Source organism: Psammomys obesus, unplaced genomic scaffold, assembly GCF_907164565.1.
Source record: "Psammomys obesus unplaced genomic scaffold, mPsaObe1.curated_primary_1811, whole genome shotgun sequence".
Taxonomy (NCBI): domain Eukaryota; kingdom Metazoa; phylum Chordata; class Mammalia; order Rodentia; family Muridae; genus Psammomys; species Psammomys obesus.
Genome location: NW_026596460.1, coordinates 466598 through 480960, shown reverse-complemented (window position 1 = coordinate 480960; position 14363 = coordinate 466598). Strand labels below are relative to the sequence as shown.

General features: G+C 45.4%; 1 protein-coding gene across 1 annotated transcript in view; it reads left to right on the top strand.

The window, feature by feature from the left end:
• Positions 1 to 14363, top strand: part of Cntnap2 (contactin associated protein 2) — a 2205170-nt gene that overhangs the window by 2083894 nt on the left and 106913 nt on the right. Inside the window, 1 exon segment of the mRNA XM_055598313.1 lies at positions 2785 to 2878. Within this exon segment, the coding sequence (XP_055454288.1) occupies positions 2785 to 2878 (94 nt within the window).

The window sequence follows — 14363 nt, the reverse complement described above, 5'->3', positions numbered from 1 at the left end:
TCGGCCATTGCCACAGCCATGGAGAAACCTGTGACACTCTTCTACTGGGGACACCGTGGCCTGTCCTCCTGAAAGGCCATAGGTTGTCCTCCTGAAAGCTGCTTTCCCCCCTCTCTGTCCTGACACAGCAACTGCCCTTCATCACAATTCTGTGCCAACCCGTCTCCCTCCATCTTCCTTCTCAGCCATGAAGCAGGCAGGGGAGTGAGAGAGGAGAGCAGGTAAGAAAACGGAAGTATGACTGACGCAAGGGATTCTCACTCCTGTTGGGGAGGAGAAGCGAGTAGATTTCTCTTCTTTCTCAGCATCCCTTCTGCTGGGGTTCCTCCTTAAAGATTTTCATCCTGCATTCCAGCTTAACCCCATGACTGCTAAAAGTCACCATTTTCCACGTTTTAACTGTTATAAGACATTTCCCTAACTGAGCAGACAATGTGGATTAGAATGATTTAGTATTGCCCTTAGATTTCTGTTCTATTTTGTTGTTGTTATTGTTTTGTTTTTCCTTTCTTTGAGACAGAATCTCACACATAAAATAATATTAGTTGGTTCCTACTCCATTTTTAAACAAACTAAAGAATATAATTAGCATTAAATTATCACCACAGGACAATATATATCCATCACAGAAAAGTAATAATGTAGACAGTCAGAAAAATATCATGCAGTTACCCATTCAGGCCATCAGAAGGAGCCAAAGCAAGCCGCTGATATTTAGCAGCAGAAAGAGTAGCTTGATCCCAACCCATTTCTAGCAGACTGAAAATAGATTGGATAGATGATACATACATAGATAGATAGATAGATAGATAGATAGATAGATAGATAGATAGATGCATAGATACATAGATAGATACATACATACATACATACATACATACATACATACATACATACTGTTAGGAAACGTGTGAATGTGAAGGTTACACGCGGGTTCACAAATCATGCCACGAGATCGGTTGCACGTGGGAGGTTTATTAGGGGAAGGGGGAGAGGGTGGCAGAGAAAGAGTAGGAGAGTAAGAAACAGAGAGAGAGAAAGAGAGAGGGGGAGAGAGGAGAAGAGAGAGGAAGAGGAAGGAGAGAGAGAGGGGGGAGGGTTCCAGTTCTCTTATAGGGTGATCAAGGGCATGCACAGGTAATTCCAGGTGGTCAGGGTGTCTTTACAAATGCCTGATAACCGGTCTATGGGGCTGGCCATGGAAGTGCCTGCTTACTGATCCCAACACATACATAGATACGTAATAGATAGATAGATAGATAGATAGATAGATAGATAGATACATAGATAGATACATAGATAGATACATAGATAGATACATAGATAGATACATAGATACATAGATACACAGATGATAGATACATAGATACATACATAGATACATAATACATAGATAGATACATAGATACATAGATGATAGATTTTTTTTAACTTGCAAAACAATTTAACCCTGAAAGTCAGAACCTCAAAAGTTTTGAAGATATGCAGGCTCTTTAACACTTACCCCTGACTGTTCCAACATCTCCACGTTGCAAGGAAGGCTCCGGACAAACATGAACGAGGAGTGTTCATGGGAGTGGCCAGTTGGTGGTGGAGTGCAGCGGTGTCCAGGGCAGGGCAGGCTCTCAGACAGGTCGCTGCTGCTCGGCTTCCTCCGCACACCCCACAGGGGTTCCCGTGGCCTGCCTCCCTGTGACCCACACCTGTCCCGCAGCCCTGAGCTGGTGTGGAACTCCTTTCTAAAGCTTGAGGGTGTCAGGCTCAGTATCCCCCATTACGAGGGTCACCCTCATAGATCCCAGGGAGTTTCCACTGCGCCAGGTTTTCACACTGTCCCCTGAGTGCTCCCGCCTCTGATTCCACCCATCTTTCTCAGTACTCTCTCTCTATCCTTCTGCCTTGTCCAGCCTCCACAGGACGGTTTATGCCTAACCATATTGTAACTTGCTATGCCATGTTCTCTTGATATCTCGGGGAGGGGGGCAGCTCTTTTCTAAAGGGAGATGGAGGAGTAGATCTGGGGGTGAAGGGAGGTGCAGAGGTGACTGGGGGGAGTGGCGAAAGAGGAAAACCGTGGCAGGGGTGTAATGTCTGAAAGAATTTTTAAAAAAACTGAGTGTGACACAGAAAAGCCTAGAGAGTTCCGAGAGCTCACAGCAGGGGAAGCAGGAGACCACAACTGCCTTTAAGAGACAGGCCAGAATAAGATGCCACGTGGGAACATGGAGACACGTCATGGCCTGTGAGGCTGTGACTCCATTGTTTACACTAGCACGTGAGGAATGTGTCCGGAAATGTGCAATGCTTCAAAGGTCGCTTTGGGGGGGGACTCTCCTCTTTTCCACTTGGGAAGAACATATTCCGCCCGAGGTCACGTACCCATTAACCACTCCCACCCCAACTCCCGGCCTCTAATGATGCTAACTATGGCAGAAAAACTCATCTCCTCGTGAAAAACAAGAAGGCCATCTTGAAGTGCAGCATGGATCCCGCAGATAGCATCAAAAAGTGCAGTGAACAGTTGAGAGACCCCCTCGACTATGGGATGATATAGGTACAGCATTGTCTAGCTCGGAGGTCAGCACTGGCAACCGCATGAAGCAGGTTTTCACTCTATGGCAATGACTCAGCTCAGAAAAGGGTCTGCATGCCTCAGACTGTTTTCAAAGGAAGAGGTGGCCTTCCCTTTTCCCAGGCTGTTGAAGTGCTCTCCAGAAACTAGGGTTGGAAGAGGGCCACCATCACTCCTGGGATTCTAACAGTGTGTCTCATGTTCTTCTGCAGCTCGACCATTATCCTGCTGTGGGCTACCATCTACCAAGCTCCTCTGACACACTCTTCAACTCTCCCAAGTCTCTCTTCCTTGGAAAAGTCATAGGTAAGACTTTGGTTCTGTACGTATGGGTGTGCGAGTGAAGAATATGCCCTGCACAGCCTTAGGCTAGAATGTGTGAACTTGCATTTTGTAACTATAGCTCTCCTCTCTCTCTCTCTCTCTCTCTCTCTCTCTCTCTCTGTCAACCCTGAGCATCTTTGTAGAAGCAAACCCAGGTGGTGGTTAATAGTGGCTCGCGGGAGTGTTGCGCGCTCTTTGGGGTACTGTCCATGTGAGACACGGAGGCGGCTAAGTACACCTTTGATGTGCACTCTGGTTAGCCCAGAGGGCCTCTAAGGTGGGGCTTGAAATGGAACTAGCATTATATGCTGTGTGGTGTAAAGCAAGATGCAATTAGCAGCTCCCAGCTTCCCTACGTAAAATTTGTTCTTTGGTGTACGAAAGGCCTCTGTCTGTGTACAACATTCAATTTAACTTCTTTCCTATGAGTTACTCCTGAGAAACGTGTCTGATGTCATTTGCATATCAGAAGGCCATCAGGTAGAAGGCCGAATTAATTATCACCCTTGTCCTTCTCTTCCATGTCAGAAACAGGAGTTACCTGAAAGAAAAGGCAGGTGCTATTGTTCACAAGTATTTTTAGTGTTTCACAGGAAGACAATTATACTGGCTGGTTTTATGTGTCAATTGGACATAAGCTAAGGTCATCAGAGAGAAAGTAGCCTCAGGTGAGGAAATGCCTCTGTGAGGTCCAGATGTAAGCCGTTTTCTCAATTAGTGATCAATGGGCCGAACTAATTGTGGATGGTGCCACCCTGGGCTGGTGGCCCTGGTTTCTATAAGAAAGCAGACTGAGCAAGCCATGATCAAGCTTGTAAGCAGCACCCCTCCATGGGCTCTGCATCAGCTCCTGCCTCCAGGTTCCTGCCCTGTGTGAGTTCCTGTCGTAGCTTCCTTCAGTGATGAACAGCAATGTGGAAGTAAAAGCTGAATTAACCCAAGTAAAAGCTGAATTAACCCTTTGCTCCCCAACTTGCTTTCTGGTCATGGTGTTTCGTTGCAGCAATAGAAACCCTAACTAGGACACCAACACAATTTTTCTCTACTGTGAGAATGTCTGCTGTGGAGTAGGTGTCAGGGTCAGCATGAAGTACAACCCGCATCGCAAAGACTACTTGCCCTGAGGCCCACAGGAATGACGATGGCCGGGCAACGTGCTTCAGATTGCCCCAAATAACACGTTCCAATGTGGAAACAACTAAATGCGCTTTTATAACCTCAGGACATGTCATAAATCAAGGCGTTTTCCAGACACACTGGTGGGACATTCAGTTGACGAAAGACACAGAGAGGCAGGAGAATGCTGCTAGGTCTGATCTGATGATATCCTCAGCTTTGTGGTTGGTAGAAGAGAGTGCTCTGTTAACATATTCCAAACTTCACCCTGAGTGAAAATATGTTAGCGGGAGATAATAGCCCAGATAACTTGGTTCTGGATCTGCAGTATTCCAACTGTTCACAGTCACAAAGTTCTCATCAGTTGGTTGGCATTTAAAATATTTGACATAGGTCTGGCTTTTTTCTAGACTCTTCAGTTCACAGTGGTACTGTATAGACTGGGGGAGAGGTCAATCTCTCCAGAGGGCATTGGCAGTTTTATTTCACCAGGCCACTTTGTCCAATGTACAGTATGCCAATTTGTGAAGCTACAGCTTTTTCCAAAATTGAATTTACTCACAAGGCAGCCAGACATTAGGAAAAGGACACCTTGATCCCATATGCACCTTCCCAAGAGGTGGTCAGAGCTAAAGAGAGGAGAAGCCATCGGTAATCTGCATACACATTGATCATAGCTCTCCGTGGAGTACATGTTCCAAAAGTGGCCCTATCGTGTGAGCTGTGTGCGGAGTCTGGGGCCTTGTGATGTCAGAAGGTTGCCTGCCAAGTGCAGTCCCAAAATACAGCTCACCAATGTGAGCCAAGCTAGATTATCTGGAAACACAACTTACTCTGTCTCCACCAAGGCGACCTACTGTTAAGCCCAAAGATGGGAGGAAAAAGACCACTGATGCAAATTATCAGGGCCAAATTAACTAAAGCAAGCAGTTAATTAAAGCAAGCTTTTTTATTTTATCCATATACGTGAGCCGCCTTCCCTAACGCAGAGTTGGAGAAGTGTCTAAGGTGGGGTTTGAGAGGTCAGCGTTGGATGTGAGGAAGACATGGTTTTTATAGCTCAGGGGTAGGGGGTTCCAAATGGGGGATTCAGTGTGTAAAAGAGGCGAGGTTATGAGAACAGAACACAAGAAGGTGGTCAAAAACAAAGCAGTCATAACAATCTTTTGAAACAAAGGTAGGGTTGCAAGATGGTCATTACAACTTTATTGAGATGGCTGTAAGAGAGTCATAACAACAGAGAGGCGTAACAACCAATGAGCCTGCAACCTTTGAAACAAAGGCATGTTCACTGTTTCTGGAAACATGCAACATAGAACCATTTGTAGTTAAGGTTACAGGTGTGCACGGCCCAATGGTTGAGAAACAGAAATCTAATCATAAACAGGGATCCTAGTTTCTCTTTGTTATAAGATGGCTTTTAAAGCTAAGATGGAGGCAGCCTGGTTCATTACCACCACACTTTTGATGAGCATCCTAGAATCAAGCCAGCAGGGTCTCTCATTTTTCCATTTACTTAATGAGACCTCCAAAATCTACTGGGTAAGCTGAGAATAAAAGGTGGAAGCCTCTTGGGGTTTCCTGGATTCTAAAGAAAATGACTTCACATGAAAAGAGAGAATAGCTCACCTCTCTTACAAGTGAAAAGAATCGGCTAGTTTCATTACAGAGACTTGGTCACATTAGCCAGGGAGCATTAACTAAAACATGGCTGCATGGTCATGGAATATGAGGGGCAAACAGGAGACTGAACCTGTAATGAGAACAATAACGGACATTTACATAGAATCTCACTTACGTAGACTCCATTTTAAGCACTTCAGCTGTATTAACCCCTTTGACCTTCATCACAAGTCTAGGAGGGGGTTGAGATTATTATCTCACTTCATAGATGACAAAAACCCAGGCACAAATATGTAAAGTAGCTGTCCACGGCCACCTGGCTGACAAGGAGCAGAACCAACCTTAAAGCCAGGCAGGCAGACAAGAAGACAGCTCGTGACTACTGTGCTGCTGTCTCTGGGACAGATGACACAGAAATGAAGAGGAGAAAGAGTTGAGGATTCTCTAAGATGCCAGGAAGTGGTGAAGGCCTTTCTTTAGAACCAGGAACATATCCATCCTGTCACTCAATGTCACAGACAGGCCAGCGGCTACATACTCTGAGTCAGTAGAAATGGCGATCTATAGCAAAGGTGGAATTGGAACAAGAATAGGGTGGTGCAATTTATTGGCTATCAGGCCTTAGATTTTTGCACAATGTGAACAAACAATTAAATGGCTACTCTTTAATCCCTGTGCCCTAAAAATAGCATGTTGGCATGGTGCCAAATATGGGTCTAACTACATTTTCCTTTCTGGTGGTTTCTAGTGGTGTTTTTAAGATCTTATGATTTTATGACACAAGAATAGAAGACAGAAATTTTGTGACATATCCTGTTGTACACGTGAACATGACACAGCGATACAATGAGACAAGCTCTGTCGTTATTATCCCCTCCTTCACATGAGACTGAGCGTCACCCATCCCATGCGTGGGTGAGTGGTTTTGAAGTCATTCCACCATGAGTATGCTCTGTCTCCTTTGAAATGGGCCCCGTCAGAAACTGGCCCTCATCCCCACTGACCAATGAGACCCTTGTTGATCAAAAGAGGGGCAACACTGAATGAATGTTTGTCAAACTAATAGAGACTCACGAGATAACGATCAGAAAAAACTATGGTTGGCGTAGCGTGTGCTGACACGGCATGGCATGCACTGACACACAGGAAGCCAGCACAGAGGCGGCAGCTGCAGTTCTCGCCTGGTTTGCAGCCTTGTCCTTGGGTGAGGGGTTTTGTTGTTGTCGTCGTCTGTCTTTTTGCTTGCTTGCTTGCCTTCTTTGATTTGTTTTAGTCAGAGAGCTGACAATAAAGAGCTAGGAAGAATGCAGGCCTGTCAGAGCTGCTTATACTTGAATTCAGGCCTGTCTGTGGGAAAAAAAAAAAAATCTTGCTCCTCTCATTCTAACACTTTGTGACTTTAAGCTCTCAGAGTCTGAAATTCTTCAAATGTATCATGGAAAATTCTTCTGTCTGCATCCAAGTTGTTAGTTTCCTGAGGATAAAGATTGTGGGTATTTTTTCAGAAAAACCAATTCATCAATAGTGCCCAGCCCAGCATATAAGCACTGTTTATAGAGTATTTGTGGAATAAATGAAGACACTTTTAATAGTAATCTGGCAACACCTGCTTATAACATCTGCTTATCCAATACAAAGCTTGATACATGAATGATAAAAGTATTACCACTTTCATTGAACCCTGGCTGTGTGCCAGCCATTTTGTCATCTGCTGTATGTCTAGGACTTTCTATATTCCTCCCAACATCACCCCAGACCACTGAAGCCTCACGGGCCCCACTCATTAGATACAATGGCACCCTTGGACGGTGACAACCAGGAAAGGCTCCAGACATTACCAAAGGTCCCCAGGATGGCAAAATCACCACCAGTTGAGAGCTGCTGGCTTAAAGTGACACAGCTGGTCCATGGGAAGTGGAGCCTGGAAAATCATGATGCTTGGCCCATGACCTAGGCTCTGCTGGCTGGTGACACACTGAGGTCACAGAGCCAAAACAAGGGCATATGAACGGCTGGGGAGGCTGCTTTTCACCACCTTGTCAAAGGAATAATGCTTGAATGTGTGATCGCTTAGGGCAGGCAGGACTGAGAAGGGGCATCTCAAAATCTTTCTTTGAATACAGCGTACAGTTCAGTGAGAATTTGCATTTTCCAGGTACGTAAATATTCTTCTGAAGATGAGTTGAGCTCCCAGCACATGTCTCAGGCCCTCCCAAGCTTCGACGGCGCCTAGGGACCCGGGCTTTGCAGTTGTTGCTTCACTGGGTCAACTGCTAATCAGAAAGTGATCCCATAAGAGGAGAAGGAGGCTTCCCACTGAGCCCTGTGATGAGCACTGCCTGGGAAGGGACACATCGGAAGGATGGAGGAGAAAGCCTCAGAAGGACAATGTGAGCTTCGTAGAGAACGTGGAAACAGAAGTGAGATCATTGTCTGCCTCAGAATTTTAGCGTGATGCTTCTGTAGTTCTAAGTCCTTCTAGCTGCAGGCCCAGCCCCCAGTGAAGGCACACAAAATCCATCAGACTGAGTTGTGTCTAATTTTACCAGTTACTACCTGAATGATGCCCTTGATTTCATGAGTCTGTTTCTTAGCTGCAAGTTGTCTCTCAGGAAATGTAATTTGAAACCTGAAGGAGATGGAGAGGGTCCTGTATCTGTTCTCCATTTCCAATAGTTCTATCAACATCTTGAGGAAATACACAAATGCTATGTTTAATAACACTGAAAAAATGACCTAATATGCAGGCTGATGAACACCTTTAAAAAGTATCTTGACAAGGTAGAAAGATGTCATATGAATAAAGAAATGAAATTAAGTGAGATTAAACTTAATTCCTGCAGTTGGGGGGGAGCGAATACTACTAAAAGAGATCAGAGATTCCCAGAGTCAAGAAAAAACTCAGGGGGGTGGGTGGATGTGAGTGGTATTCCATGGTGACGGATTCTCAAATGCAGAGCAATTTAGGGAAATCACGTCTGGAGTAAGATATTAGTCTTCTGACAAGTCCAGATAGATACAGAAGCATAAAGGAACAATCAAAGGGCCTGAGGATATTTTACCCAGGAAGAGACAGTACAAGTTTGAATGGAGAAATTCCATCTCTGTGAGCGGAATGCCCTTCCCCTCACAAATGGGCAGGGTCTGCTTTGAGGTAGTGAAGTCCGTTTACTAGAGAGTGTTCAAAAAAACAGTCAGTAGAAATTTGTTCCCTACAGACAGGAGCTTTCTGGGCTGCATAAAACCAAACTAGATGATGCGTACACGCCTTTGAAACTTCAAGACGTATGGTGGGAATATGCTTTTGTGAAAGAGGGAGAGAGGAGGCATCTGTTTGAGATCTGAGAAGTTAACTATATTCAGGGTTCTTGACATCCTCTGCTGTATGAACATATCACAGGATGAAGTAAGAGCCCGTATACTGTGCGTCACATCCCTATGAATTCTGTTCTTGAGCAGGCTGCCAGAATGCTCAGGGCGGCAGTATACATTTTCATTTAGAGAGTGATTAGCCTGTTTTATTAATCTTTCAAGTGAACTCTTAGTGCTGGCGTTGTGATTCAGGCTCATCTAGAACCACAATGAAGTGGGTCTATTCTATTATAAAAGGACAATACGGCCTCTGTGTGTGTCTGAGAGGCCACCCTTGGGAAGAAGCCAGCTATTCATGTAAAGTAATCCCAGATTTACTGACTGTTATTGCTTTTCAGCAGCAGGATCTGGGGTGGCAGCATCCAAGGTGAACTTCTAAACTGAGTTTGAAATGGTTTGTAAGTCATGCTGGTCCTAGATTCTAGCATTTGCCCCCCTGTTTTACTGTCCAAAGCCACTCTGATAGGAAATGTATCTCCTGGTATCCACTGCGTGATCTCCACTCTAACCCATATTTCAAATGTGACAGTCCCATGCTACCTTCTGATAATAAGATATCCTCATATTCTGTACCTTTCCAAACCTTCTAGAACTCTGGAAATACCTCACACAGCAGGAAATGACATAGTGAATTCATCCATTGATCAAAGCTGGAGTAAGGATGAGACAACTAATTGAATATTTCCGGCCAAGGACTTAACAGAAAAAGCGTGTGTTACTTCCATGCTAGAACATTCCATTGCAGATACAAGACCCTCTAAAGCTTTCTGTTTCCTTATTGCTCTGGCAGGGTGACTAAAAAGCCTCGACTGTGGCTGTTCCACCCACACAGCTCCTATGACCACAATGAAGAGAGAACCCTGTTTATTCATGATGAAGATATACCATGAAGATAGATAAATAAAATAAATAGCCCTTGCTGTAAGCCACAGTTACTACAAGGCTATTTGTTACTGCGGCACAGCCTAACCTCCCTGATTGGCACAAAAAAGATTGCCATAAAGAAGAGAGACTTTGCTTCCTCACACTTGGACAGCAGGTCTTAACATTCCATTTCCCAGCTATGTGACATTTGCAAGCTACTGCTTCTACTTCTCATCTTGTTTTTCTGTTTTCTCTTGTGTAAAGCAGCAGCAATCATGCCCTTACTTAGAATAATAATATTTAACAGGCACCACAGTATATGCCCCATATTATACCTGAGGCACCTACTAGCTATTTCTAATCCATTGTAATTAAAGAAATACATATTCATCACACCTAGTGTGAAGCATTGTGTAAGTCACTGGTGATTTCAATGGTGTCCAAGTCTCCCACAGTTCCTGTCTTTGGAGGGCTCAGGCTGTAGCTGAAAGAGAAGGAAAAGTTGGGCAATTAGAAGGGCAAGTGTCCAAACTAGGGGAAGATGAACTAGGGGAAGATGAAGTCTAGGTGTTCCAGCACAGTCTAGTCACAGATTGAGAGAATCAGCAGCAGGGTATTGTGAAATCAAGAAAAGAGCACAGCGCTGTGGGAAGGGGAGGCATTCTTGCTCACTGTGCTCTGCATAGTCAGGGCAGCAACAAGACCAAATAAGTTCTTGCACAAGGAATGTGTATGTTAGCTAGGTCAAAAGTGACATTATCTAGGCTCAATGTACATGGCATATTGCTAGTATCAGAGCATTAGGAACATTCCTGGAGCTAGGGACCATTTGCAAAGTACCATTCTAGCAGTTTGGTCTGAGTAGGAAAAGCTGCTAAGGAATCATAGCAGTCCTGACTGCTGAGGCATCATAGAAGTCCTGACTGAAGATGGCATCAGCCATGCTGAGCTCATGCCATATGACAGAGTTCTCCAACAGCATTTAGGACAGGCACTCAATCCAGTCCAGGAGTAAGATACAGTATGTGAACCTCAGAAAACTGATCTAGACACAGAGATATGATTGATAAGTTAAAATAGTTTGGACAAAGGAGAAGCTTGGAGTGGTGTCTTAGTCAAAGTCTCATTGCTGTGAAGAGACACCAGGATCAAGGCAACTTATAAAGGGAAGCATTTAACTGGGAACTTGCTTATAGTTTCAGAAGGTTAGTCCATGACCATCATGGCGAGGAGTGTGCAGACACATAGGCAGGCAGGCATGGAGGTGCTGGAGAAGTAGCTGAGAGCTTGCATCTTAATCAGCAGGCACAATGCAGAAAAACAATGAGCCTGGGTCAGGTGTGGCCACGCCCAGTGCTGTACCTCCTCCCACAAAGCCACATCTCCTCCCACAAAGCCACACCTCCTCCCACAAAGCCACACCCCCTAATCCTTCCCAGACAGTTCCACCAACTGGAAACAACCAAGCATTCAAACCTAAAAGCTTATGGGGACCATTCTTATTCAAACTATCCTACTGGAGGACAGAAAGAGGAATTTTGGATTACTCTCTTACTGCATAAGTCACCCAAAACTCTATCTAGAAAGAATATATGCTAGCTCGCTCGCTTGCTCTCTCTCACATTCTGTGGACTGACTGGTGGTTGCTCCACTTGGTTTGGTTTCAGCTACGTGACGAAGATTTGATGCTCTGAAGCCCAGCTTCTTAATATGTGAGTCACAACCTCACCTAGGGTCATGTAACTGAAAGAAAGTCTCTGTGTGTGTGTGTGTGTCTCTCTCTCTTCACACACACATACACACACTCGCAAACTGACAACCATAAAAGGTTTGTGAACATACAACAACCAAAACTTAATTTAAAAATCAAGCACATAATGAGTCCAGGAAGTTTCTGGCCGTGCTAACCCTTGAGTCTGAAGACATAAGTAAACAGTTTACACTGCGCACACCACTACCCCCTTCGACACCAGTGAACCCGGCCGGAAACACTGGGAATCCAGACTGGCAGGTGTCACGAGCTATAGTCTTTCCCGTATGCACAAAGGCTTCTGCCCTAATAGAATCATGGTGATTTCATTAGAGTCTCAGAAGTTATACGCATCACTTCTGCTTTGGGCTTTTAGTCAAAAGCTGGCATCCAGCACAGACGCTAGTGAAAGGGAGCAAACTGCACGCCACAATTTTACAGTGTCATGGTCACATTGCAAAGGAACATGTGGGAGTGGGAGGGCTGCCTGTGGCAATCTTCCATGAGGGAAATGAAAGGAACCACAAATTTTATTCAAAAATAGTCGAGATGAAGACGTGATGAAACAAATGAGACAGAAACAGAGGCAGAGGACAATGCTGCCTTTGTCAGTGGCGTCCCATGTCCTGCCTTGCCTGGATAGTCCCGTTGTCGTCCCACCAGGGCAGGGGCCCATTATCGGTAGAGCCCTCCTCTGCTCTAACATGTGAACCTCTGTGAGATGATGAACTGTGCGAGGGCAGGTCTCTTTCTGGGTTGTCTCGGAAGGGACTTTGAGAGTTAGGTCAGAGTGTACAACAATACACAAAACTCAAGTAGGGAAATGAAAAAGTAATGGAGAGAGACAGAGAGAGAGAGTGCCCAGCCCTCATCATTGTGGGCAGCTGGAACATGGTCCCTGAAGGAGCCCTGGGAAGTGGTGGACATCGTGTCCTCGAGGACTCTGCTGAGGCACCGGGAAGTCTTGGCCATAGTTCCACCACCCCCTTAGGACAGGGTGCTTCTTCCAAGGGTGCTGAAGCCTGGCCTTCATTCATTCCTAACATGTTCCCAAAGCTGGAGAGCATGCAGATGAAGACTGACCCTGACACCATCATTTAAACATGCCCTCTTGCTTGAGCTGTTCTCTCTTGAAAACAAATGCACGCGCTCTCTCTCTCCCCCTTCTCTCTCTCTCTCTCTCTCTCTCTCTCTCTCTCTCTCTCTCTGCTTCCCTCAAATTCCCTATGTATTCAAGGATGACCCTGAACTTCTGTTCCGCCTGCCTCTAGTACAGGCATATACTAGGACATACTGTGTGTGGGGCTGAGGTTCAAACCCAGGGCTTCATCCATGCTAAGCAAGTACCCTACAAGCTGAGCAACATGCCCATGCATGCACACACACGTACACATACATACACATACACACACATACACACACAAACACATATACACACACATACTTTTCTTTCTGTAAGAGGGTGTCTGGGCATATAAAAGCATAAAAGCAGCAGGAGCACTGTGGAACTTATATGTCCACATAAGGTGATGGATAGGGAAGGACCTGGATTCATACTGGCCCTTGAGTTTGCACAGCCTGGCCACTGCTGGCCACCAGCCTAGCACTCTGTGTCTTCTATAGTCACTACAGATTCTTCTAGCCTTCGGGGTTAAGTTATGATACATGAACTTTGAGTCCCATGGGGCACAGGCCCTCATCCCTCTCATTACTGCTATCCTCTCAGCGCCCACTTAGGACAAATCCATGAGTCTATGTCATATTCTCCATGTTCCCCATGAAAAACTGTCAGTACCCACATGTCAGGCTCATGGTATATTTGGTGGTTTCTGCCCTAGGATCCATGCCACTTGAACTAAAGTTGAAAACCTGGCTGTTTTTTCTGTCTCCTCCTGTGGTTGGGCTGGCCCCTGTTGCTACCGGATCACCTCACACAGTCTCTCCCAAAAGCCCTAGGATAGGTAGTAATACAAAAGCCCTCACCCCAAGTCTTTCCCACCCTTCACATTTCCTGCCCATGTTTCCTGCTAACCTGCTGTCAGCTGAGGATGGAAAGCTCTGTCCTGACACTTTGTTTCTCCTCCTGGGACTAGAGCTACCACACCCATGCTCGCATGCTCGTTCCAAGGCACTGGAAGGCATAAGACTGTAACCCCACTCCTGCAAGTACTTCTCAAACCTTTGACTTTTTCCCACCCACTAACCTCCATGGGCTCCACTTTGCCTATGGGAGGAATAATAAAACCATAGAGAAAAGAGGCCAAGGAGTGGTGAGAAAACAGGACCACCCATGTAGACACAACATACTTGACTGTCATCAGATTCTCCTGCAGCTAAGCAACACTCGTGCCATCACCACGTTAGGCAGGAGAGTGGGTACTGTCTCTGAGTCTCTCTGTGGTATGGCTCCTCGAGCATCGCAAACTGGGAACAGAGATGCATACGGACGTGATTTATTTGCTCAAAGGTATGTTGTGCGCTCATTGTTTTGGGTTGTCCAGGCAATTGGTGGTAGCCGTATTTTTGGTTTGGAATAAGTGAGTTGAAATAGACAGAAAGAAAAGCAAAAGAAAAAATAGCAAGAGAGAGAGAGAGAGAGAGAGGAAGGGGGCTCAAAACTTATATCAGAAATCAACTGAGGAAGCTGGCAATCACCTAGATTTCTGATGAAGCTTTTTCTCTATGGATGAGCTTCCATGGCTGACCTTCTAGACTCTTTTTCCCATTGCAGCCATGTTTATA